This window comes from Trichechus manatus, unplaced genomic scaffold, assembly GCF_000243295.1.
Source record: "Trichechus manatus latirostris isolate Lorelei unplaced genomic scaffold, TriManLat1.0 scaffold00037, whole genome shotgun sequence".
Classification (NCBI taxonomy): Eukaryota; Metazoa; Chordata; class Mammalia; order Sirenia; family Trichechidae; genus Trichechus; species Trichechus manatus.
In genome coordinates, this window is record NW_004443973.1 from 10,013,140 (window position 1) to 10,040,173 (window position 27,034).

Below are 27,034 nucleotides of genomic sequence, written 5' to 3' on the forward strand. Positions count from 1 at the left end.
AGTGCGTTGGTGAATACAGATAATAGATGCAAATAAGATTAGAGTTAAAATAAATAAAGTTTCCATCTGAATAACAAGAAATTCAATTTTACACGATTTATAACGATTTGACAAAATGTCCAGATATGCCATTCAGGTGCACAATCTAATCTCGTCAGATTAATGTTTTCCCTCCTTCAGGAAAGAAAATCTTTCTCTTCTTTTTTTTTTTTTTTCCTGTTCAGGTAGGATCCAACTCATTCCAAGAGAAAAATACAGTAGTGTCAGAAAAGGAAACTGCCAGGGGAGGGTGTGGATTGAGGCTGGGTGGGCGCTGGGCAGAGGAAAACTTGGTCTTCTCTCTTTTACTGCTCAGGAAGCTACAGGACAGGAAACGCTGCGAGAAACCGGGTGACACGAAATCACATTTTCCCTCACCCGGGCCCGAGAGAGAGTCTCAGGGCCTCGCCTGCACCCCTGGCCTCCTGGCCGCAGTCTCCCACCCCACACGGGCCTCCAGGCCGCAGCCCTCGCCTGCTCTGGGGCCCCGGCCGCGGCCTCCCACTCCCTGGAGCCAAAGTAGACCAGGTTGCCGGGCTGCCGAGGTGGCCCTGGGGAGGCACAGCCCCACCTCAGTTGGGGACCGAGCTCGTCTCAGAGCTCGTGGGCTCTCCCCTCCCAAGCAGGCTCTCTCCAATTTGCTCTGCCTCAGCCAAGCGCCACCCGCTCGGGTCAAGGTTTCCCCGCGCCCCTGAAGACCCCTAGGGCTGAGGGGCAAGCAAGGGGGCTGGAGTCTTTTCGCCTGTTGGTATCGGCCGGGGGCCTCCGGGCTCAGTTTCCACGCGCTCTGGTCTCCCGGCTGGAACGCTCCGGCCGGGGCCGCCGCCTGCAGTTCCTGGGAGCCTCGGTGATGGACGTCCGCTGACCCGCGGGGGCAGAGGCAGCGCTCAGAGGCCTTGATCACTGGGCTGCGGAGGGAGCTGCGCGGCCAGCGGGACCTGCACCGCCAGACCCTTTGATCTGCCTTATTATCAAGGAAAAACAAAGCTGCCAGAGCCCGACGCCCGGGCGCCCTCATTCCTCAGGAAATCCCACCACACCTTCACCTCCACGCCGCCGGCCCCAGCCCCTAAACGCGTCGGCCACCTTCTCGGCCTCGGCCCAAAGCCCCCAGAGTACACGCACCCATGCCAGCTTTTCCAGAAGACCAGACCAGAACCAGAAGGCGCGGTGGGTGGGGGTGTTGGGGAGGTCTCGTTTATGAACAGTTTGAGAGGGAAGAGAAAATGGCCAAAGGAAAAGAAAAACTCTAGGAAAAGAGCAGGGCAGCCGAGGCTGCGGGGACTGCAAGAAGGCGGAGAGGAAAGACGCCACCGAACCTCACGCTGAAAACGCCCGGCTGGAGACCTTCGCCTCTGTTTTATCACTACTTGCTACTTGGCTTTTCAGAGCAGAGTTTTGCGGGAAAGCATTTTGTTGATTGTTAATAACAATGATTTATTCTTTCTTCCCTAAGAACCAAAATCTTCATTCAAGTTTCCAAGACTGGCAGTAATCAAAAAAGGGGGAAAAAATTCCGTTGGGGCGGATTTTGCTTGTATTTCCTATTGTATGGAAAGTCTTTTAGAAATATTTTTATTCGTAAATATGTATTTTATTTTCTAAATTAACATTTTTTTTTTTGAATTGCGAAATTATCTCATTTACCAATTTTCTTTTCGTCTCTCCCTCTCTTCTCTCTTTTAAACTGGGGCTGTTAAGTTGGTGGTCAGAAGACAAAGAGAGTGAAAATAATTTTCATTTCAATAATTGCCTTCTGGTCAATTTAACTGTGCCTTATTTTGAAAGAGACTGTCTAAATGAGATTCCTGTCCCAAATGTGTTCCCAGGCCTGATCCCAGCCTTTAATTATTCCTGAGTTTTTTTCTTCAGAATAAGACGCCGCACTGAGTAATCACAAAGAAGTCAGAGAGCATCCTTGAACCTTTTCAGAAGCAGCGCCACTGATATTCAAATAACCTGCGAGGGCCATTTGACGGCGCAGGGACCTAGGCATTTCCAATTTACTATTTGCATAGATCAGCCGTCTTTGAAAAGGAAAGGAGCAGTTGTCTTCCATAACATTAAAAAGCCTAGTTATCAAATCAAGTGCTTAGTTTGGGAGCTTTTAAAACGTTTACATTTTATCTCAGGTTGCCCTTTACCGTTTGACATGCAAATTTGGTGCAGTTAATTTAGACAATTAAAAAGATCTTCAAGGGAGCTTTGTCACGGAGACTATTTGGAGTTTTCCCCGTGGACCAGCTGAGATAAAGTTGGCCAGAACAAATGATGTCTAGGAGATTAATTAGATATTTGATAAGACATGAATCCCTAATAAGGGAATACAAGGCACAGGGGGCTGCTGTGTGCTCTAAGTCAAAATTAATAACATTTAACAAGATTTTCATTTGGGCATGAAATGTCTTTTCCGGCGTATTGACTCTAGCGATTTATTCCCCTGAGTTGCCTTCCAATGTAGACCGCCTTGGGACCTAAAAGACTTTTTTTTTTTTTTTTTTTTTTAAAGCTTTTTCTTTTCACCGATTGTTTTTAAATCGCTTTTCAAAAACCAACAAACTCACCGGCGTTTTTTCTGACCTGGGTTAGTTCCCTCACCGGTGTATAAGAGACTCCCCTGCTAAAGTTGCCAAGAGCCTTTCAGTTATTTTTTTTAGGCGCTCCAGAGTTTTAAAATGTCACCTTTTGAGAGCTTTCCCATTAGGTAATACAACTACACGTTCTTATAACCCAATTTAATTTACACCATGGATACACAAATAAATAATCTTGACTTCTCAAAAATGTATATGTATTATGGCTTTTATAACCCACATAAACCTTACATTACCTACAACTAACATTAAGGGAATTTTTTTTTTCCCCAACGAAAAAAAGAGTCGACCCACATAAGGCTTATTAAGGAGGGAACAGGATTAAAAAAAAAGGAAGTGTATTGTTCAGAGTCCTTTAATAATACCAAAATGAAAATATGATGTCCAGATTTTCTTCATACAGATAAACGCATTTAATTTCTTTAGATGACCTTAACTTACGTGTTTGTGAGTGAAATGATAACTCAACATTTTAAATATCTTTTACATATATACTGACTTTCACAAAGTGCATCAGAAAATTTAAAAAAAAAACTCCCTGAATTTCAGGAATTCACAAAAAAAACTCTATTCGAATGAACATTTACAAGAAAATAAAAGAGAACACAATCTTTTGAATCTTATTTATACAGATGTTATGAAATACAGAGAAACTCGCTGGACTTCCCGTTTAATTTCTCACCTTAAGCCTTTTTTGATGCTTCCTTTTTTTTTTTTTAAGGGAAAAAAGTCTCGTAAGTAGGTATCAAGCAGGACTTGGAGCATTTTGTATATTATATAATCCACACAAAGGGTCTGTTTTTTAAGGGTCCCGTTTGTTTTCAAATGTTCTGACAGTCCTTTGCTGGGTGGTGGCTGTTTCTGAGAAAGGGAAAGAGAAGCGGGTGTAGGGGTTGGGCGGTGGGGGAGGAGGGAGCATTTCTGTGTATCGCTCTTCGTTCGAGAAGTTTGTGTGAGTGGTTTGTATATGTGTATGCGCGCGCGCGCGCGCGGAAGTGTGCGTGCTTGTGTATGTAGGTCTCTGATGTGTGTTTGTGTGTCTGTGTGTGCAGTTTTAAAAAGTGTTTTCTGTGTCGGAGAATGGTTCGCTTTTGTTCCCAGACTACTGATTCGATTCTCGTCTGGCGCAGACAGCAAAGGGGAGCTCCTGGCGCGGTCGGTGGGCCGCGGCCGGGAAGCACCGCGCGGTTCCACTTAGCGCCCAGCCCGGGCCCGGGGGCGTCACCCGAGCCCCCGCCCGCCGGTTTCCGCTTGCTCGCTCTCCGAAACCTCTCGCTCGCCTTCGCTCTCCCTCGCCTTGGTGTCTCTACTCGCTCGCTCTCTCGCGCTCTTGCCCGGCCTCTAAGACTCGTTGGGGCCGGACGCCGCTTCCTTGCCTCCTGCCGCGGCGGCCGCCGCCGCCGCAGCAGCAGCCGCCGCTCGGGCAGCGCTGACGCCGGAGTCGTGCAGGATGAGGTCAGGGGACTCGGAGCGGGGCGTCTCCAGGTTGCTGGCGTCCGTGTCACTGTCGCTGCCCTTTTTGCCCCCGCCACCCCCGTTGTGCGTCTTAATGTGTTTGCTCAGGTGGTCGCTGCGCATGAAGCGCTTGTTGCACACTGGACAGGCGAAGCGCTTCTCGCCCGTGTGAGTCCGCAGGTGCCGCTGCAGCTCGTCCGAGCGCGTGAAGCGCTTGCCGCAGAAGAGCCAGTTGCACACGAAGGGTCGCTCGCCCGTGTGCCAGCGCAGGTGCGCCTTCAGGTGCGAGGTCTTGCCGTACACTTTGCCGCAGCCCGGGATGTGGCAGCTGTGCAGGCCCTTACGCCGCAGGCTCGCCCCGGCCGGGCCCAGCCGCTCCGCCTCCTGGCAGTTGGGGCAGTCGCAGGTGGCACGGCCGGAGTAACGGCGGGCGGAGCGTGCCGAGCTCCCCCCGGCGGCGGCGGCCGCGGCGCCCGAGATCATGGCGCTAGCGGCGGCGGCTGCCACCGCGGCGCTCGAGTCCGAGTAGGAGGGCAGCACCGGCTTGAAGCCGTCCTGGGCTAGCAGGTGCTGGCTGGTGGAGAGCAGGTGCGAGGCGGCGGCGGCCGAGGAGCCGAGGCCCGTGGAGCTGAAGGCCGAGTGCGTGAGCGAGCTGAAGTCGGGGTTGTAGGTGCCGAGCTGCGAGTGCAGCGAGGCCTGGGGGGCGCCCGAGTGCAGCGAGCTCTGGAGCCCCCCAGCGGGGTTCTGCACCTCCAGCCACGAGCCCGGGCTGCTGTGCACGTCCCACCATGACGACGCCGCACCGTTGGTCACCTCGCCCGCCGCCAGCGTCGAGTGGAAGCCTGACTTGTACCACGACTCATAGGGGTGCGCCATGCCCACGCGCGGGTACAGGCCGTCGGCTGCCGTCGTGTGCACCTTGGAGATGAAGGCCGACTGGCCGCCCGCTTCCTGCGGGGACACCCCGGCCGCCGCCGCAGCCGCCGCGGAGTTGGAGAAGAGGCCGCCGTAGTCGCTGCTGAAGGCGGAAGACGTGGGCGACGTGGAGGCCAAGCAAAAGGCGCTGTTGGCTGCGCCCGAGCCACCCGCCAGGCCGCCGGAGCCGCGACCGCCCGTGGTCACGGCGAAGCCGGAGAGGCTGGAGCCGAGGTTGCAACTAGACGAGGAGCGCTTCCAGGGGTGGAAGCCGCCCTTGGCGAAGGCGCTCGACTCCGGGAGGGTCGTCAGCGGGCTGGTGTTGCCGATCTTGTTGCAGGTCGCCGCCAGCATGGCCAACGGGGTCGTTCCGAAGCGTGGCTCTTCCTAGAGTGGGTAGGGTGGGGGAGGGAGCAAGGAGGAGGAGGGCAGGAGGAAGTTGGGGAGGGGAGACACAAAGTGCGCCCGTGAGCAGCCTCGTCCCCCCGCGGCTGGTCCCGGGGGGCCGTGGCTCCCCGGCTCGCGCTTCCTCCCAGCGCCGGGCAGAGGCGATCACAGGGCAAGGGTCCTGGCGCTGGAAAGTTGTTCTTCAGTGGAGCTACAAATCAAGATGCCTGCGTCTCCCCGCCTCCGTCGCTGCAACCCCTGCCTGGAACTGGATCGGGTTGCTCGCTTTCCGCTCTCAGTGAGCCAGCTTTCTCACCGAATCCGCCAAATCACCCTTCGGGGTGAAGCGCGAAGGTAAACGCATTGACAACAAACATCGGGTGAGGGCGGAGGCGGACGAAACAGCGGCCCAGGGGCGGGGAAAACTTGGGGTACTGAGCTATAAATCTCCTCCCAAGGGTGGCTACGACTTGCTCTTTTCTTTTTTAATAGAAAACGTTTTTAATGTTTACACAAAAGAACTCCGATTATGAAAACAATAATCCGAAGAGAAGCGACCCAGCGACTGATTTGAAAGTCAAGGGCAAGCTGCGGAGCCGCGGAAATGTAAATGTTTGTTAACGACTACACGGACTTCAAAACGATTAGGGCTGTTTTCTGGAAACATTACTGTCGCGTAATTGCAACAATCCCCGAAGCAAGGGGGGATGGGGTATAATCAAGAGGAGAAGAAAAAAAAACTTACAGGTTTTTTAAAAAACCAAATAAAAAGAGACTTGCTTAAGAAATCATTTTCTTGCAAAGGCATCGCCAGGGTTCCAATAACGTGGAAAGAATCTGTCCTGGAAATGTGGAAAGTGCTAAGGAAGCCGAAGCTGCAGTGCGGCAGCAACAGTTTCTTGGAGCCGCGCTCTCCGAGAAGCCATAACGAAAAACCATTCCAGTTAAAACGCGCAAATGCGTTGCCGCGGTACGGACTTACCCCGAGTATAGACGTGGCCATAGCAGGTCCCTGGGCGGCGTGGCGGGGCCGGGAGTGGGACTGAGCCTGACGGCTGCTCGGAAAACTACTCGGGTACCCGAGGCTCCCGCGTCCCCGCGCTCGCGCCGAGCGGACTCCGGGCTCTTGCCGGCTAAACTCAGCCTAAGAGAGGGGAGCACCCGCTTTGAAGTGCCGCTGGCTGCGCCTCTCGCCCAATGAAGGCGCAGGCAGAGCAGACGGGAGCTGCCCTGCAGCCAATCAGACGCGCAGAGGGGCCCGAGCCCGGGTTCCCGGCGCGTGCCCGTCAAGGCGGCTGGGGGTGGGGGGTGGGGGTGTCGGGCTGGGGACTGAAGAAATTACAGTGCAATTAAAAATTTACACACACTCACACACCAAGCCAGGTTAAGTAGCGTTGAGACAAAGCCACAAACCGCCGAAGCACCCCGAGATGTTGCCAGTAAGGGCTGACAGTTTTACTCCACTGCCCACGTGTGGGAAAGGAGACAGGAGGGGAGGGGGCGCTGAGGCAGAGGCCGTACCGCAGGGCCCAAGTGGAGACGGAAATGTCAACGCTCACTTTGTGTGTTCAGGCTCTCGCCTGCAGGAGCACAACTCCAGCTTGTACACATCTTTCTTGCGCGAAAATTTATCGTTGTCGTTTACCTTCTAGCCAGTTCCTCCCCCCCACCCCGCCCCAGGATTTAGTTTTACTCACTCTCAGAGTCACATTGAGGAGGGGTCAAGAGCTGAGAGTTCCAGGGAGGAGAGACAAATACACCTCTCGGTACAGGTTGACACCCACAGACTTGTTGGGAGGGCCTGGAGCCTGCTGCATCACACCATTTCCCCCCAGCGGTCTAAGTGACTTCCTAATTGTCGATCTGGCCTCTGACCTGGGGGTAATAGAAGTGCCACTCACACCAGAAGCTTCTGGTGGTAATTGAGGGCACCCTTTGTACCGTTTCACCAGCGCCTAGATACCAGGTTAACCCAGTTGTCAAATATGACTAAACAGTGGGATGTGCTGATTATCTGCCGGGTTTCGCCGGGGGCTGGCGTGGGGGTGGGAGGCATCAGCCCATACAACAAGCTGCACGAAGCCGCTTATTTTCACATTGTAACAACTTTGGAAACCGAGACCAGCGCAAGCCGTGTCCGCCCCCACCGCCACCCCCGCTGAAGCTGCAGCTTGTTCGGCTGTTTGTTTAACCCGGTAAAGATTTGCATGTCACGTTTCAGCCTGAAGTCGAGTTTTCTAGCCCCAGCTCCAAACCACCCCAACCCCAGACCGCCTGGGCCTAGAAACTCCTCTGTAGGGTGAGGGTGTCTTGTTAAAAGGTGGATTCCTCCCTAGCGCCCCTCTCTTCGCAGACTTGCCCGGGGAGCCTCTTGGAGACCTCCACCCTAGAGTGTGGAGGGCGAGGCCACACGTGGGCGCCTGCACATCTTGCAGGCTGGAAGCATCCTGAAGGACTGCCCAATCCTCCCTGGACATTGTTAGTGTGAAAAGAGATGTCTTCAGACGGGCAACTGGGCGTCCTTGAGTCCCTCTGCAAACGCTGAGCTGTTTGTGCTTTTCTTCTTTCCAGGTCCCGCTTTCTCTTTCTCCTCCAGGTCAGCCAGGGGCTGCTTTTGAACCAGAAATACCAGAGCTCTCGGGCAGACCTGGGTACTGGCTTTAAATGTACCACGTCCCCCTCCAAGCCCGCATCCCGCCTTCCTGCCCAAGTACGCTTTAATTTTTAAACCACCGTCCTCAAATGCTCTGTTGAAAACACGGGATGTTGTGGAGGGAGAGCAAGTGAGGAGGACATGGAGCTGTGCCCTCAGTGTTTTCGCTCCTCTTATGCAAGAACTCTTGGCCCAAAAGCGTGACCACCGTGGCGCTTCTCTCGGCCCTAAGCTGGAGCCTGCAAGCATCTTGGGTGCACTCTACGGATAGGGAGGACTTTGTGGTTCTTTCTTTTCGTTAAAATACTTTTGCTCAGATTTGTTTTTTTAAGGTGGCAAAGCACCAAGGAAATTATAACAGAGAAAGAGAAGGGAGCAAGAAGACCTGCGTGGCTCTAATGAAGCGCTGTGCCCTGGGGGACTGGTCGTGGAAATCGTGGAGAGGTTGTGAAAAGCCCCCGTGAGACGCGGGGTGCAGAGGGAAAACAAGCAGCCTGGAAAAACCGGAGAGCCCGGCAGGGGGACCCAGGAGCCGTTCCCAACAGGTGACTTCTGCCCTGGAAGGGGAGACCGGTGCTCGGCTTCCTATAGAGTCTCCGCGTCGATTTACTAATAGAGGGATTGTTAAGTGACAGCGAGGCGTTTCCGACTCACCCTGTGCAGCCCCGGGAGGAGTAGCGCTGAGGTATCCCCCACCCACCTCCTCCCCCACCCCCAAACACACTTTCTCCTTAAGGAAACCTGACAAAGTAATAAATAAGACAATCCGAAAAGCCACTTAGCACTGGTGACATTTTCAAGCCAACCATTTAAAACAGTGCACGCAGGCACCTCGGGCTCCGGGCGTCTCGTTGCCTTCTCCTCCTACTCCCCTCCCTCCCCCTCCCACCGTTTTCAATGTACTTCCAGCTGTCAGACTCTCTCCACTAGCGCTCGAATATTCCTTTAGATACAAGCGTTCGGATCACAATAAAAGTTAGGGAAATCTTCCAAACGAACGCAGGCAAACACCCGGGTCGCTTTAACTCTAAGGTGGGGCCCTAAGGAAATCTTTCGGAGGAAGTCCAGTGATTTTTTTTTTTTTTTTTTTTTGTCTGACAGATTTTTTTTCATCCTCTAAAAAATCTAGTTTTTAAACAAAGATCAATGTGTTATGCTAAAGTGTTGAGCTGACTGTTAAAACATTTGGGGAAATAATGACAATGTAACAAAGGCCTGGTTTGGAATGAATCATCACCCTTTTAAAAGTTAAAGCAATTTTCAGGAGAATAGCTTTCAGCAAACGCTTTACATTATTCAAAACGGCCAAATAATGCTCTATTATAGCGCCTGAATGCTGCCAGTCAGCCCCTAAGTGCAATTTGTGCAAAGGCCCCGGTGCCTTATCTCCACTTCTTTATAAAGAGGTGAATATAAAACAATTTCTTCCAGACCCAGACAGAGAGCACGAAAATTGCTTCCCTTTCTGCAATCAGGGCAATTTAACTGGAGTGCAATTAGCACTATTAAATGTCGATTCTGCATAAACAAATCTGACTGAGCAGCGAAAGTGGGGTGAGAACCTCATATACACTGAAACTGATTTTTTAAAATTATGTATCCGGGTCCTTTACAATTGATCTGTGACGTTTTCATCTTGGAATATATTTACATCGTAAATACACTAAAAAAATACAATAGAAATCCTAATAAAGAAGAATAATTAAAGGGAAGAGTTCACTTCCTTTGAACAAATATTGTTTCCCCCATCTTGCTTCTCCCGAGAGCTTTGATCTGAGCAACTGCTCAAGTTGCTGTGTTTAGGAGGCAAAGCCTGGGAAACAATTCCGTCATTAGCGCTGATCCGAAGGATTGGGGCTCCTGCGCCACAGCCAAATGCCTCTCCCTGGTGCACAGGAAGCAAAACGGGGATGGGAGAACCAGTTATTTTCTGCATAACTCGATACAATAGCTGGTCAAATATTAGGTAGCTGCCCAGCCTCTCGGGAGCTTTGGTCAGGCACATACTTTAGCAGCGAATATACAGTGCAGAGGGTGGGGGTGAAGTTGGGGAGACTCGAAGATGTGGGCGGGAAGAGAGAGGCATTGGGGGAGCAGGAACTCAAGGTTCTGGCTTTGGCTGGGCCGACTGCACCCAAAGCCTCGGCCAACAGAACCGGGATGCGCTGGGGCGAGTCCATAAAAAGCATTTATCTAACCTGTCCTTTATTTATTTATTTATTTTCTAAGCCAAAGCGCCCCCTTTCTGAATCATTTGCGCAATTAATTACGCCTTTCATTTGCATGATCTACACTAGAACAGTGATTATCAGGTCAGCACGGTGTGGGAGTTGGGGAGATACATCAATAATTTGAGTTAAAGAAAAAAGAAGAAAAACAGAGACCTGCCCTGTGTACCATCGTCGCCCGACATGAACGGAGGCGAAGGGAGCCGGTACAGACTGTAGCGCCTGTTGAGTCGGATGAATCCTATCTGCAGTGGAGTTTTTCAGTTGTGGATGAAGATGAAATGCTGCTTTTGATTAGAAGGGAATCCTCTATAGTTAATGTATATTTATATTTTTTAAAAGCACCAGCGTTGAGATCAAATAGATCAAGGAAATTAATTGAAAATGGAGGAAGTGTCCCACAATTTCCGTTGAGCTTTCATTTAATATTTGTTCTATAACGCCCTCATTCTAGCCCTACCCTTGCAAATAAGAGAGCCAGGAAGGACCAGTAGGTCAATAGGGCTTTCTGTCTTTTCTCTGTCTCAGAGGTGTCACTGCTATTTAGCAGGAAATGCAAGTTTTTCTTGAGCCTGTGAGGTCTGCTGGAGAAATTTGAAAACCCCTCCTCTATTAAGTACACTCCAAACGTTTGCCTACACAACTCATTTTCTGCTGCTAGATGTATGTGGGCCATATATTTTAAGCCTGCCTTGATATGTTTATCTGAGCCAAAATCGCACTAACAATTAAAGGAAAGACTCTGGTATGTCAAAGGAAGAAAGGTGACTGTAGACTGTGATGATTTTAATGACTGCAATTATTGGAAGATTATTCAACAAGCATCATAGATTTGTTTACTGCATTACTTGGAAACTATGGGGGGTCTATTCGGCTTGAGGTTTTCCCTTCCTCCCTCACTGGCCAATCACCACAGAGGGGGCTTGGCAAATGTGACATTCAGTGCTGGCTTTCTTTTTAAGGGCATCTCTACCAAAATGAAGCACATTGGTTGTCTAGCCAACTCTAATAGAACCATCTTTGGAGACATTAAAAGGGCCTTTTCACATAGACCCTGAACTAATGTCAAGAAAAGCTAGAGGCATGAGGAATGTGGTCATTGCCCGCTTCTCCCAGCCAAGACACCACTTTCCTCAGTTTACCCTTTCATAGGTAGCCTTTGAGGAGGCTTCCATATCTTTCCTCTTTCATCCAGGGCTTAGAGGAGGCACAAATGCAAGATGTTAAACAGGAGTTTAGGCAAGTCTCCAGGACTCCTTATTGAGAAAGTGTTACTTTTCCTTCTTTCCCTTTAACATAATCCTCCCCCATATTAATTCCTATCACAACTGCTGATATTGCCGTTAGAAATAAGTAAATAAAAGACAAGATATGACTAACAGCATATGAGTTTGTGAGGATAGAAGTTTTTACTGTACCAGGGCCTCAAAATACAGGCACAGGGAAATTAAGAAAGTTTCTTGTCTCATATTAACAAAACAATCCTCAGTCCACAATGACCAATAAATTGCAGCGTGGGCTTTGCTCATTAATAAATTACTGATTTGGAAGTGAGATTTGGAAAAAAAACCCACAAAGAATAGCAAATACTTCCAGTGCCCTCCCCTTTCCTCCCTTCCCTAGACTAAGCCCTGAGACCAGAATGGCGGGCCATCAGTGCTGCTGTTCCTGGATTCTGTAATCACTGAGTTTCAAACATAAGGTGAATTTAGTGCTGGAATTGAGAACTTTCCCTGTTCAAATGCGAGCCTGCAGGACTCTGCAAGAGGCAATTAGGAGCCTATTACAAGCCATTAGATTGATCAATGTACCTTAAACAATGCGAATGATTTATATGGCTGATTTATATGGCGAAGAAAAAGAAGGGGTGTGGGAGGGACGTCTCCAAATCCTTTCCAGCCGTCGCACCGTTCTGCAGAAGAACCGGGACCAGCCTCTGTCCATCATAGCCTAGAACCAAGAGAGCGATTTATTTAGAAAACTTCACGCAACGACCCAGGCTCTCCTGGCTCGACTTGTGGGTGGCGAGATGCACATTCTTTGCCCCTCTCTCCTCTTCCTAAGGAAGAGCTTTTAAAGACCAAGGCCTTGAGGAGCAGCCGAGGGTCACAGCGACACCATTCCCCTAACTGAGGGCACCCTGGCGAGGGCCGGACGGCTGAAGCGGTCTCAGCTGCCTCCCTTCGCCTGCTCCGTCGCCGGGGAGGGGGAGGGTGACTTACAAATTTGTTTAAGGGAGTGTTGGGGAGCAGTGTGGCCTCCTAATTGCGGCTGGAACACAAAACCATTAGCTCTTGAGTATCAGCGATGCTCTGGGAGGAGCGGCGACCCCGCTCCCGGCGAGCAGAAGACGCGGGGGAGTAGGGAGGGAGCGGACTCGGCGGACGCAACTCCTTGCTAGGGCTATTTTGGCTAATCTATCTGGCAAAGACACAATTACAACAGAGCTGAAGCGATCAAAGCTAGCCCCCGCCACTCCCTCCTCCTGCCCTCCTTCCTGGCCCAAAGTCTGTTCGTAGTTGTCTCTTCGGCTGCAGACACTCGTCGGTCTTCTCACAAGGAAATTCCTGCCAGTTTTTCCAGAGCCTGGAAGGAGAGCACAGACGCACTTGACACTTCCCAGAGGAGGAGAATTCCCTTTGTCTTACCTCTCCCATCCCCCATCCGCCTTCAGAGATGGGGGAGGGGGAGCAGGGAATAGAAAGACCCTGGGCTGGGGGTGAGAGGGCGGTTATAACGGAACCCTACGTCGAACTCGGCCCCTGCTCGTCCCTCCTCTTCCTCCTCCCTCTTCTGTTTCCCAACCTTCATTTATTCCCTTCCTTTCTCCCTCTCGTCTTCCTTCCGATCCTCAGGATGCTCTTACCACCCGTGTCCTCTCCCAGCCTCCCGCGCCCAGAGCCTGGGCATGCGCTGTTTATTTCCCGACTTTAGTGGTTTGGCGGGAAAGGGCTTCGTCTTGCCTTGTACATGGGTGTCTGGAACGAATCCTTTCGTTTGTGTCTGAATGTGGAAGGGGTAGCATTCCGGGTTGATAATGGGGCGCACAGGGAAGGAGCAGCGAATCAACACTAAGCATTTGGAGAGTTGCTACCAGTGTCTTCTGCAGCTAATGTGCGGTGGAAGTCCAGGATTTGGACAATCTTCCTGGTAGATCATGATCTCACATTCCCTCCAACTACTCTCATCTGTTCTTTATCCCCGCCCCCCCCCATTCCCACTCTTCTGAATTCTTCTCTGAGTTAGTTGCTTTCAAGCTCATGCTTCCTAAGACCTCTTATCAAGTCCGTTCATCTCAGTGAGAGGCTGAGAAAGAAGGTCTGTTATAAAATTTTCCCCAAGGGCCCAGGCACCCGTGTGACATCTCCGGGAACGGTCTGCGCTCCTTCGACACTTTCCTGCTTTCTCGATTGCAGGCACTCTAGACCCCAACCTTACGTGAGCTGGCCTCCGCTGTCATATCTATTAATGGCCGACCTTGAGTCTGGCTTTTCGAGAGGCCAAATGGACACCCTCTACTTTGACCCGCTTCTTGGAGTATCGAAAGGCGAGTATACAGAGGGGCAGAGAGAGGCTCCGCACAATTCAGACACGTGCGCCTCCGCTCCCCTCCCCCCCCCGTCGCCGCATGCAGTGTACACCGATGACACAGACACACCCAGGCACAAGTCAGCGGCGTCCATCCTCCTTCCCAGTCAGACAGAGCAGGAAAGACCGCCTTGAGGCCGGGAATAGCGCCGCCGGGAGGCAGGCTCCGCGCTCCAGATGCCTCCCCGGGGGCGGGCGTATTCGGGTTCGCCAAAGTCAGCTGCCGGCCTCTGCAGCGCAATGCAGGCGGCCTGGACGCCGCTGGACCTCCCTTTGCCTCCAGCTGCGTCTCGGCGCCGCCTTCTGCTCTGCGCCCAGCTCCGCAGCTCCGCAGCCTCAGTCCCCCAGTGCCCCTCTTCGAGAAACTCCCGCCCGTCCGCCCGCCTTCCATAGGCTCCTTTACATCTGGGATGCATTGCCCCTTAATTGTCAACCCCATTATTGTGATCAAGTGAACGTTGCTAATCTCTGCATTTATTGTTTAGGTAAATAGAGGCTGCGTTTAATCAATACGCAGGGCCCCAGTCCTCGCAGCGCCGAGTAACTTAAGTCAACGGTGAAGATTTCAGTGTGTGCGTAATTATAGAGCTCACGGAATATTCACTTCAGCCTAACTCTACATCTCTTCTCCGACCCGCGGAAGCGGGAGGAGGGACCGTGAGGAATCTCCAGCCTCCAAGAGGTCGAGGGCCGGCTCCCTTAGGGAAAGAAAAGGACTTGGTAGCGGTAACACCTCGCGACCCGCCCGCGCCCTCGCGGGAGCGCGCTGCTGACGCCGGGGCCTGGGGCCGGCCTGGGGACCGCCCAGGGCTTCCGAGCGGCTGAATCCCGCGCTCGGCGCCCCCTCCCTTCCGGTTCTGGACCACCCGGGCCCCCAAATCTGCCGCAGTGTAGGGGGTGTGGCGAGGGCGGCTCTGCACTCGGCGGGTCCCAGCTCAGCGGGAAGGCTGCGGGCGGGGCTAGGGAGGCGGGTTTGCCTCGCGCTCGGGACGCCTGGGTCCTTGCAAGCTGGCTCCTTTTCCTGTCCGGCTCCTCGGATCTGCTGGAGCCTTCCCGGAGGGAACTTCCGGGAATGCCACGTTTGGGGGCGCAAAGCGCGGGTTAATTGTGCCTCTTTTTTAAACAGCTGTTTTTTCCTAATTAAGAGTACCTTAAGTAAGAGCCCATCCCAAGGGAGAGGACCCGGGTTTCCCGGCAGAGGGTGGACAGATCTGAGGATGTAAGCGGTCAGCTCCGTGAAGGGGTACTATCCACTTCTTACAGCTTCTCGGCTGCTAGAGGGGCTTTAAAGCGAGGGCCTCTGGGCCTTGGTCCGGAAAGGGTTAGCTGGGAACCTTCCCGGTGACTGCGGAAAGAACCGGACCCCTCCTGACGCTCTGGAGTGGGCCCAGCAAGCAGCACCCTCCATCCGGAGGCACTAACACTTTCTCCTTGGGCAACTCTGTAACTGGGAGTTTCTGTTTCTCCTGGTGTCTCGCGGAGACCTCTACTCCATCCCCTGGCACGTTCCATATAAACAACTCCTGTTGTAACCAGGAACCCGCCATGCATGGAATTATCCCGCTTTAAATAAGCAGTATTCTAAAGTTAAAGTCAGCTCCTCATGGTGTCAGCCCAACCACCGAACTGAACTACAGCTGGAGCTTGAATTAGGGCCCACAGTGTTGGATGGCAGCTGGCTGTTTTTAATTTTTGGAATTGAACTCTTCTCCTATAAGGTATCTCTCCCTGCTTTCTCCTTCCCTTAGAAGTTGAATAGCTTGTGGAATAAGAGGGAAATTACACACAAATATCAGTGCAATCTCAAAAAACTTTTCCCCCCTATTGCCCATTCTTAAGCGTCCCCTCATCTAAGCTTCTACCCAAGCCTGTGATTCCCCTTAATGGATATTCTGATCTTTTACCACCTTTGGAAAACAGCACTCTCAGTCTACAAGACAGAGGAGTATGGTTTTAGGCTCTTTCTATTAGAGATGTTAACTTTTTCTGGGCTGTGGTTGTTTTTAAGCTAGGACGAGGAAAAAGAGGCAAGGGAGATGATAGCCATAGCTCCTGGACAGGCACAAGTCCTTCAGAGACCTCAGGAGCTTGGTTCCGGTTGTGCTTGGTTGCCATGGAGTCAGTTTCCAGTCAGCAGAGTAGAACTGCTCCATAGGGTTTTCAAGGCTGTGACCTTTGGCCTGTGTTCCCAGACACCTCCGGGTGGGGTTCAAACTGCCACCGTTTAGGCTAGTACTAGCAGTCAAGTGAGCGGCTAACCATTTGCACCACCCAGAGACTCCTGGGTTTGAGTTAAGGTCCACCAATTAATGATGCTGTGACCTTTGGCAGGCCACAAAACTTCTCAACTTCTTCATTTCTAAAATGGAGCTGATAATTTCTACTTCTCAGGATTGCTATGAAGGTAAATAAAATAATGTATGGGGGAGATTCTCCACAATGTGCCCAATACTTACTAATCGTTGGGTTTTTTAAAGCTGTCTTCTGTTTTCCACTGAAATTGCATTCTCTCTGTGGAACTAAAGGCAAAGCCAATGGCCACTATAAAAACAGAATTTTAGTGCGTATATGAGAAATAGGAAACCCTGGTGGCATAGTGGTTAAGAGGTACAGCTGCTAACCAAAAGGTCGGCAGTTCAAATCCACCAGGCGCTCCTTGGAAACCCTATGAGGCAGTTCTACTCTGTCCTTTAGGGTCGCTATGAGTCAGAATCGACTCGATGGCAACGGGTTTGAGGTTTCTTTTTTAATATAGGAAACACAGGGCCTAGTACAGAATCCGGCTGGATGAGCATGAATACAACAGCTAGCAGCTACCTGTTTTGGAAGTAGTAAAGTTAGCTGCTCCGATCAGCAACATGTTTCATGGTCTGGCCTTTACAGGTCTGTGCTTGAGAAGGAGTAGGTGTTGTCTCTAATAGTAATAGCTAACATTTATTGAGCACACATTACATGCTGGGCACTCTGCCAAATGCCTTATACGCGGCATCTCATTTAATCCACACAATAATCTTATTAAGTGAATGTTATTGATATCTCTCTTTTTAAACTTTTATTATGGAAATTTTCAAATATATATTTAAAAGTAGAGAGAATACTACAATGAGCCCCTCTGTGTCCATCATCCAGCATCAACAATTGTCAATTTATGGCCAAACTTGTTTCATCTATACCTATCCATTTCACCCTCCCTTATTTTGAAGCAAATCCCAGACATCATATCTTTTTTTTTTGGTAAATGTTCCAGAATGTATTCCTAAAAGATAACTCTTTGAAAACGCAAAATACCATGTTATAATCACACCACCTAACTGAATTTGAGATAACCCTTAATATTTTCAAATATCTTATCAGTTGTCTCATAAATGATTTTTTACAATTGGTTATTTCAAACCAGATGTAAGCAATACCCAAACATGACATTGGTAAGTCTCTTTCTCTTTCATTACAATTTATTTTTTGAAGTAACCAAGTCATTTGTCCTGTAGACTGATACCCTTTTTAGAAATAAGCTGAGGCTCAGAGAGTTAAAGGAATTTAGTAAGGGTTAGAAAAGGAATTCAGTCCTAGCTATGTTCGACTCCACAGTCCAAGCTCCTAATGGCTCTATTACATTCTCTTTAAATCAAGTTATGAAAAGCAAGACACAGGAAAAATACAATCACCCATAAAACATATCAGAACGCACGTGACTCCCCTAAGTAACCAGCTTCTTTACCAACGGTCTGCAGAAAACCATCCACTTAAAACGCAGGCAGGGTTTGAAATGCAGGAAGAAAAATTGGAAACAGGATAACTCAGTATCCCCCTTATGTTTTGAATCTGACTAAACAATTCCTGCATGCAAATGTATCTGTGACACGAATGGATTTTCATTTCTAACAAATATTTAGCAAAAGAATTTCTTAAAAGAATCTACCAGTTTCCTTTTTCTTCTCCTTCTGCTCTCCCCTTTCCTCTGTTCTCTAAGTATAGCTAGATAAGGAGAAAACATTTCTTTCAAGTAGTTATTTTAAAATACCAGTCAGATTAACAATTTGGTAGTTTGATATGTGATATCTGGCTTTTGTTACTGTAGTTTTGAAACCACAGTTACCTTAGCAACTGAATACATTTTTTTCTTTAAAAATTTTTTTAGCCGTCTGGAGGAGAAAGAAGAAAAAGAAAACTTCTTGCCAGAATTTTCCCATAATAGCTTCCATTAACTGCAGTGACTTCTATTGGTGAGGCCAGCACTGCTGTCTCCTGCTGTCACCAGTCATTCACTGATCTAGCAGATGTTTTGTTTGATAAGGCCAATTCGAGCTTTATAAAACATTTATTTTTTTTCACCTCCGAGGAGCAAATACCAGTAAGGAAGCGACCCAGCATTGGTCACTGGATACCATACAAGGGCCTCAGCCTACCAGTGGAGGTTCTAGGTGAGAAGAAACACTAAAATAAATCTAAAGGCTTGGTTTATTTAAAAAAAAAAAAAAGAAAGAAAGAAAGAAAGAAGGAGGATGATTAAAGGGCATTAGATCAATCCCTAGAGACTTAGCAAAAGGTAAAAAGGGAGTAGATGAACTGACAGTCTGCTATGAAATCATTCTGCTATGGTAAGTGTGCAGTTGTCACAGAGGGCAATGATGCTAGTTGGTGGGATAAAGGAATAAGAGAGGGGGTGATGTAAATTTGGTTGAGTTTTATAGATTTAATAAACCATGTGTTGGCATTCAAGGAGGTGAAGTAGACTCAGCAAGGAAAAATGGTGCACATTAGGTCTTCTTGGAGCAACTAGACTCTGAATGTTTGAAAGAATATTTACACTCTCCCCCACACACTCATGCCCCTAATGCACATAGCTCTAAGAAGTTCCTCTTCTTTAGACAAACCAACCAACCTAGTTTTTATAAAATTGCAAATATCCAACTCTTTTGTTTTTGAGACCTGGGGCTATGGTGTGGGTAAATCAAAAGATGCAAAAGAAGTGCTAGGTGGCTCAGCTCCTGTTAGAAACATGCCTTCTTTTATGGGTCTCCTGGGGATTGTTTATGTAGGCATTCTGCAGGGGGAAAAAACAATTCTGGAACAGGAGGTCTCCTTTGTAATATAATGGCTCAAGAAAGTTTGAAAGAATAGCTTCTGGTCCTTAGGATTTTATTTTAGAATTGTCCTACCTAGGGATAATATTTTGACTTGAGAAATTACATTTGTGCCGGGATAAGAGCTAGAGATAGAAAAAGCGAAAGAGAGAGAAAATCAGCTCGTATTTACAGAAAATGTAATTTTTGTACAATAAACTCACCCTAAATAATATTTTCATTGGCTATGTACACGTTTCTGTCTTAGGCAAAATAGAAAAACAAGAGCAGACTCTACGAACCACTGATATCCGTTATGGCTTTTTTTTTTTAAACCACTGGAACCATTAAGGAAACCCTGGTGGGTGTAGTGGTTAAGTGCCACGGCTGTTAATCAAAAGGTCGGCAGTTTGAATCCACCAGGCACTCCTTGGAAACTCTATGGGGCAGTTCTACTCTGTCCTATAGGGTCGCTATGAGTCGGAATCAACTCAACGGCAGCGAGTTTGGTTTTTTGAACCGTTAAAGGGATCTACTGCTTCTTAATTGACCATCTGTGAAACGCTATATGTGGGTTACATTTCTATCCCTGGACCCAGGGAATGGAGTGAATCCTACTCTTACAGAAGATCTGAAATTGGAGAAGAGTGATTCTCCTAAGGAAAATTCTGGCACTGTTTGTTAGCAGAAGGAGGAGGGAATGGACATTGGGAAGACAAAAAAAAAAAAAAAAAATAGACATTCATTACAGATGGCATAAAGTAAGACACAATAATAACTGATTTCAGTTTTTGTTTCCAGTCTTTCTCCCTTTTCTTTTTTTTAAGAAATTTTTTTGAAATAATTTCAAGCTTATAGAAAAGTTGCAAGAATCATACAAAGATACACTACTGTATATCCTTTACCAGATTTGCCAGATTTTAATATTTTGCATTATTTGTTTCATCATTCTCTCAGAAGATTCAGATTTGCAAAGAAGACAATAGGTTTGATTTGAGGCGTACTAAGTTTGAGATAATGGTGAGATATCCAAGTAGAAAAGCTCAGCAGGCATTTGTAGTCAAGGGCCTAGAACTTAGGAGAGTGATCGCCAATAAAGAGAAAAATTTGAAGAAAGAAATAACTGAGACTAATTTAGCTTAGGGTATGGATTTCGGGGAAAAGTCTAGTATTGGAAGACAGAAGATCTTAGTTCTTGCCAAGGAAAAGGCATGTGATGTTCTTTTCCATGTCCTAGTCTCCTCTGGTGGGCCAAATGCTCTTAATCCCTATTTCATATTTGAAGAATACTCTGAAAATACATGAAATTTATTATATGGGTTTGTTGGGGGAGATTTTATGTAAGTGGAAGTTTCATCATTATTAACATGGCTTATAGGTAACACACATGTTCCAGTTCCTGTTGTTGAGTAACAAACCACCCCAAAATGTAGCGGCATAAAACGACATTTTATTATGAGTACAGGTTTGGTGGTCAGGAGTTCAGTTAGGATACAGTGAAGACGAATAACTTGTGTCTCCTACATCATACCTGAAGTCTCCCTGGGAAGACTCAAAGGCTGGAGGTGATTCAGTTGAGGGCTGAAATCATCTAGGCACATCTTCACTCACATGTCTGGCGGTTGATGCTGTTCGTCAGCCAGAATACCTTCACGTGGTTTCTCTATGTGGTCTCTTAGCCGTGGGCCTGTTGGGCTTCTTCACAGCTTGACAGCTGGGTTTGCATAGTGAGCGTCTCAAGAGAGCAAGGTGAAACACAGGCATTTTTGTCATCTAGTCCTAGAATTCAAATACAGTCACTTCAGCAGTACTCTCTTGGTGGAGGCAGTCACAAGTGTCTGCCCAGTTTCAAAGAGAAAGGACATAAGCTCTACTTCTCAAGGGGAGGAGTGTTAAGGTCACATTGTAAAATAAACTCTTGGGATACGAGATACTGGTGCATACTATGTGCAATAATACATGTACATACACGTAAAGGGAGCCTCCTAACAGAGTGCGGGCAGTTGACATCTGAGAGCTATTTTTCTGATGTCTATGGTACTTGAAAATCGAAGTCTTTCCTCCAAGACTGAGATGTAAAGCAAGATTTCACATATTCCCTAAGGCTTCTTTATTAGGACATTTTCTTGAGAATATAAGATTTGTAGTTTTAACATTTTGCTCTCACAATTTAGTTTAGTAATTGCATTACAGTTCTTTAAACTTCTCATCCGCAGATAAACAGCAGCAAGTCCAGAATTACAATATCTACAGGAACTCCTCTTTTGACTCAAAACACTGCTGTGAGGGGATTGATGGAAATATTTGATCATTCACATCTGTTTAAAATAAAATCTGATGGACTGTTTCAACAGAGAATTATTGATAATAGTAAAAATAATGTCCAATATCTGTTGTGCGTTCCTTTTTATTAGCTCCTGTTGGATTGCATAATCCAAAAGTTTGTGATATTGGAAATCAGCCTGCATATTTGAAAGAAACTTTAATACTTTTCTTTCTCACTGCAGGTTCCCTCCCTTTCCCCTCACCCCCAATATGAAAAGAGACTGAGGAAATGTCCTAACGTTTGGTTAACAAATTAAAAACCCATGTTTAAATGCTTTGATATCCTGGTCCTATTTCACTGTGTCATCAGGGGTTTATTTACCAGCTATAAAATTACATAAGAAACCTTTTAAAATGGAGAACTGTTGACAGTATCTGAACTTCTGTACATATACTGTGATCTTCTGATAATCACTACATCAATTGCAACAGCCCACTGTAGCTTGCCCAGAGCATCTCTGAAATCAGTGATGCATTTTAAAAGTTCTGAGACAGGTCAGGAGCCTAGGCTTCGTTTCAGTATTCAATGCATGTTACTTTTTCCATAGTTCAGGCTTTTTCCACCCTTCTCGAAATCCTTTTTTGTAAAATTAAAAAAAAAAAAAAAGAAGTCTTTTAAGGACCAAACAACTGGTATATTTGGGTTGTTGTTGTTGTTAGGTGCTGTCAAGTCGGTTCCAACTCATAGAGACCCTGTGCACAACAGAACAAAACGCTGCCTGGTCCTGCGCGATCCTCGCAATCGTTGCTATGTTTGAGCCTATTGTTACAGCCACTGTGTCAATCCATCTCATTGAGGGTCTTCCCCTTTTTCGCTGACCCTGTACTTTACTAAGCATGATGTCCTTCTCCAGGGACTGGTCCCTCCTGATAACATGTCCAAAGAACGTAAGATGAAGTCTCACCATCCTTGCTTCTAAGGAGTATTCCGGCTATAGTTCTTCCAAGACAGACTTGTTCGTTCTTCTGACAGTCAATGGTATCCATGGTATAGCCAATATTCTTTGCCATCACCATAATTCAAAGGCATCCATTCTTCTTCAGTCTTCCTTATTCATTGTCCAACATTCACAGGCACATGAGACAGTTGAAAATACCATGGCTTGGGTCAGATGCTCCTTACTCCTCAAAGTGACATCTTTGCTTTTTAACACTTTAAAAAAGCCTTTTGCAGCAGATTTGCCCAGTGCAGTACATTATTTGATTTCTTTCTTTCTTTTTTTTTATTGTACTTCAGGTGAAGATTTAAAGAACAAACAGTCAGTACACATATTGTTTTACAACATTGGTTAACAACCCTACGTGATGTCAACCCTCTCCCTGCTTGACCTGTTTTTTTTTTTTTTGGTGAAAATATGCATAGCCAAAGATACACCATTTCAAAAATTTCTACATGCACAGTTCAGTGACATCAATTACGTTCTTTCAATGTGCTGCTATTCTCACTTTAGATGAAGGTTTACAGAACAAAATAGTTGCTCATTAAACAGTTAGTACATGTGTTGCCCTATGACAATGGTTAACAACCCCACTACATGTCAATACTGTCCTTACTCAACCCCTTGGGTTCCCTATCACCAGCTTTCCTGTCCCTTTCTGCCTTCTAGTCCTTGTCCCTTGACTGCTGTGCCTCATTAGTTCTGTTTTATTTTATGGGGCTGTCCAGTCCCCAGCTGAATGCTAAACCTCGGAACTGACTTCACCACTGAGCTAAAAGGGTGTCTGAGGGCCATACTCTCGGGGTTTCTCCAGTTATTTGATTTCTTGATTGCTGCTTCCATGGGTGTTGATTGTGAATCCAAGTAAAATGAAATCCTTGACAACTTCAATATTTTCTCCCTTTATCATGATGTTGTTTATTGGGCCAGTTGTGAGGATCTTTGTTTTCTTTATGCTGAGGTGTAATCCATACTAAAGGCTGTAGTCTTTGATCTTCATCAGTAAGTACTTTAAGTCCTCCTCACTTTCAGCAAGCAAGGTTGTGTCATCTGCATATCAAGAGTTGTTAATGAGTCTTCCTCCAATCCCGAGGCCACATTCTTCTTCATGTAGTCCAGCTTCTCAGGTTATTTGCTCAGCATAGAGATTGAATAAGTATGGCAAAAGGATACACCTCTAACGCACACCTTTCCTGATTTTAAACCACACAGTATCTCCTTGTTCTATTCGAACGACTGCCTCCTTCCTGGTCTATGTACAGGTTCTGCATGAGCACAATTAAGTGTTCTGGAATTCCCATTCTTCGCAATGTTATCTATAATTTGCTATGATCCACATAGTTGAATGCCTTTGCATAGTCAATAAAACACAGGTAAAAATCTTTCTGGGATTCTCTGCTTTCAGCCAAGATCAGGCAAGTTATCTAGTAAGAAAGGTACGCACAGGCTTAATTGTGTTTACTTACTAATCTGTAGTGCACAATTTAACATGGGTTTCACCACTTCAAAGATGTGATGAAAAATAGGTGAAATTGTGCACAGTTGTGCCCTACAGATTAGTAAATAAGCACAAGTAAGCCAGTGCGTACCTTGCTTATTGAGTAATTCGTCGTTGCCCAAGATCCATTTGACATCAGCAGTGATATCCCTTGTTCCATGTCCTCTTCTGAATCTGACTTGAATTTCTGGCAGTTTCCTGTAGATGTACTGCTGCAACCATTTTTGTATTATCTTCAGCAAAATTTTACTTGTGTATGACATTAATGATATTGTTCTATAATTTCCGAATTCAGTTGGTTCACCTTTCTTTGGAATGGGCACAGATCGGGATCTCTTCCAGTCAGTTGGCCAAGTAGCTGTCTTCCAAATTTCTTGGCATAGTGAGCACCTCCAGTGCTGCATCCATTTGTTGAAACAACTCAATTTATATTCTGTTAATTCCTGAAGCCTTGTTTTTCACCAGTGCCTTTAGTGCAGCTTGGATTTCTTCCTTCAGTAACACCAGTTCTTGGTAATATGCTACCTCCTAAAATGGTTGACCATTGACCAATTCTTTTTGGTACAGTGACTCTGTGAATTCCTTCCATCTTCATTTGATGCTTCCTGCATCGTTTAATATTTTGCCGATAGCTTATCAATTAAAATGGGAGAAAAGATGTTTATTATAGAGGAAGTACAGAACCAAGGGAAAAGTTTCGGAGATTGATAATTTGTCATTTTAAAACATTAAATTGAGTGCTTGTTTTGACAGCACATATACTAAAATTTGAATGATACAGAGAAGATTAGCATGACCCTTGTGCAAGGATGACACAAAAATTTGTGAAGCATTCCATATTTTTGAGATATTATAAAAAGAACAGGAGCCATAGTGTATGTTCTAGTTGGTGAAGAACTGCTGGGTCATGTAGTTGATGCCGTTGGTAATGCCGTTGATGGAAAGGGTCCAATTGGTTCCAAGACCTGTAGGGAAGTTGGGCTAAAAACCCCTGGAGTCATTCCTCGAATTTCTGTGCATGAACCAATATAAACTGGCATTAAAGCTGTGGTTAGTTTGGTGCCGACTGGTCGTGGTCGTCGTGAGCTGATTATTGGTGACTGAAAGCCCGGCAAAACATCAATTGCTATTGACACAATCATTAACCAGAAACACTTCAATGGTGGAACTAATGAGAAGAAGAAGCTATACTGTATCTACATTGCTGTTGGTCAAGAGATCCACTGTTGCCCAGTTGGTGAAGAGACTTACAGATGCAGATGCCATAAAGTACACCACTGTGGTTTCAGCTACTGCTGTTGATGCTGCTCCACTTCAGTACCTGGCTCCTTATTCTGGCTTTCTATGGGAGAATATTTTAGGGATAATGGCAAGCATGCTTTGATCATCTACTTTCCAAATAGGCTGTGGCTTGCTGCCAGATAACTCTGTTACTCTGCCAGCCCTCTGGTTGTGAGGCCTATTCTGGTGATGTGTTCTATCTATATTCCCCTCTGTGGGAGAGAGCAGCCAAAATGAACGATTCTTTTGGTGGTGGCACCTTTATTGCTTTACCAGTCATAGAAACGCAAGCTGGTGATGTGTCTGCTTATATTCCAGTGAATGTCATTTCCGTTACTGATGGACAGATCTTCTTGGAAACAGAATTGTTCTTCAAAGGTACCCTCCCACCAGCAGTATATGAGAGTTCTAGATCCTTCACGTCCTCACCAACACATGGAATTAGCAATCTTTTTAATTTTAGCCATCCCAGTGGGTGTGCAGTGGTATCTCATCGAGATGTTAATTTACATTTTGTAAGGACATTATTCTTAACATTACTGTGCAAACGAGCACCATGAAGCAGGTGGCAGGTACCATAAAGCTGGAGTTGGCCCAGTACCATGAGGTGGCTGCTTTTGCCCAGTTCGGTTCTGACCTTGATGCTACTTCTCAACAACTCTTGAGTCTTGGTATGTGTCTGATGTCTGACGGAGTTTTTGAAACAGGAACAGTATTCTCCCACGACTATTGAAGAACCAGTGGCGGTCATCTATGCTGGTGTAAGAGGCTATTTTAATAAACTAGAGCTCAGCAAGATCACAAAGTTTGGGAATGCTTTCTTGTCTTATGTTATCAGCCAACACCAGGCCTTGTTGGGCAATATCAGGGCTGATAGAAAGATTTCGGAACAGTCAGATGCAAACTGAAAGAGATTGTAACAAACTTCTTGACTAGATTTGAAGCTTGAACTCCTATGGATTCATATCAAATACCAATTTGGTTTTGTCATTGTTTCTTTTAGTAATCAGTTTTATTTGTAAAAGAATTACTCATGTTCCTGATGTACAGAAATCATGTTAGAAATAAAGGTTGCATAGGGCTTGGAAAAAAACAACAACATTAAATTGAATATAATACATCTCAATAATTAGATGAGGTGATATTAACTCAGAGATAACATATTTTTCTGTGTGCCTAGTTTGACTATAATTGAGGAATGGGGGAGGAAGTATACAGAAATTTGTATTAGTTAGGATTTGTCTGGGTACATGTGTCAAAACAAACAGAAACCAAGGTAAATAACAGTAGCTTAAAGTTCAGAAGATAGAAGTTTATTTCTCAACTGCTGTCATGGATTGAATTGTGTCTCCCAAAAATGTGTGTCAACTTGGCTAGTCCATGATTCCCAATATTGTGTGATTGTCCATCATTTTGTCATCTGATATGATTTTTCTATGTGTTGTATAGCCTACCTCTATGATGTTAAGGAGGTGGGATTAGAGGCAGTTACATTAATGGGGCGGGACTCAAACTACAAGATTAGGCTGTATCTTAAGCCAATCTCTTTTGAGATATAAAAGAGAGAAGTGAGCAGAGAGACATGGGACCTCATACCACCAAGGAAGTGGTGCCAGGAGAAGAGTGCATCCTTTGGACCTTGGGTCCCTGCACGAAGAAGCTCCTAGACCAGGGGAAGATTGATGGTAAGGACCTTCCTCCAGAGCCAATAGAGAGAGAAAGCCTTCCCTTGGAGCTGGCACCTTGAATTCAGACTTCTAGCCTCCTAGACTGTGAGAGAATAAATTTCTCTTGATTAAAGTCATCCACTTGTAGTATTTCTGTTATAGCAGCACTAGATGACTAAGACAACTGCTATGGTGTCTTCTTGATCATTAGGGATCTGACTCCTTCTCTCTTGCTGATTTGCCACCTTATACATAGCTTCATAGGTCAAGATGCTTGAGTTCCATTTACTGATTCTATAGCCTAGTCTAGAAGGAGAAAAAGCATGCTTTCTCCCCTTAAGGACTAAAGCTAAGCACGATATTTTAGTTAGTACTAGAATTTACTCACCTAGCCTCATCTAGC

General features: G+C 46.7%; 1 protein-coding gene, 1 non-coding gene and 1 pseudogene across 2 annotated transcripts; 2 read left to right on the forward strand and 1 right to left on the reverse strand.

Moving 5' to 3' along the window:
- Positions 1 to 3,974: 3,974 nt before the first annotated feature.
- Positions 3,975 to 6,393, reverse strand: SP9 (Sp9 transcription factor). The gene is made up of 2 exons (XM_004375494.1): positions 6,373 to 6,393; positions 3,975 to 5,390 (listed from the first exon to the last, which is right to left on the reverse strand). The coding sequence occupies exons 1-2, from the start codon at positions 6,391 to 6,393 to the stop codon at positions 3,975 to 3,977; spliced, it is 1,437 nt and encodes a 478-aa protein (XP_004375551.1).
- Positions 6,394 to 16,223: 9,830 nt separating this feature from the next.
- On the forward strand, positions 16,224 to 25,913 carry LOC101341224 (ATP synthase subunit alpha, mitochondrial pseudogene; annotated as a pseudogene).
- Positions 24,421 to 24,527, forward strand: LOC111820434 (U6 spliceosomal RNA). The gene has a single exon (XR_002823976.1). It is a non-coding gene; the product is annotated as a U6 spliceosomal RNA (small nuclear RNA).
- Positions 25,914 to 27,034: the final 1,121 nt, after the last annotated feature.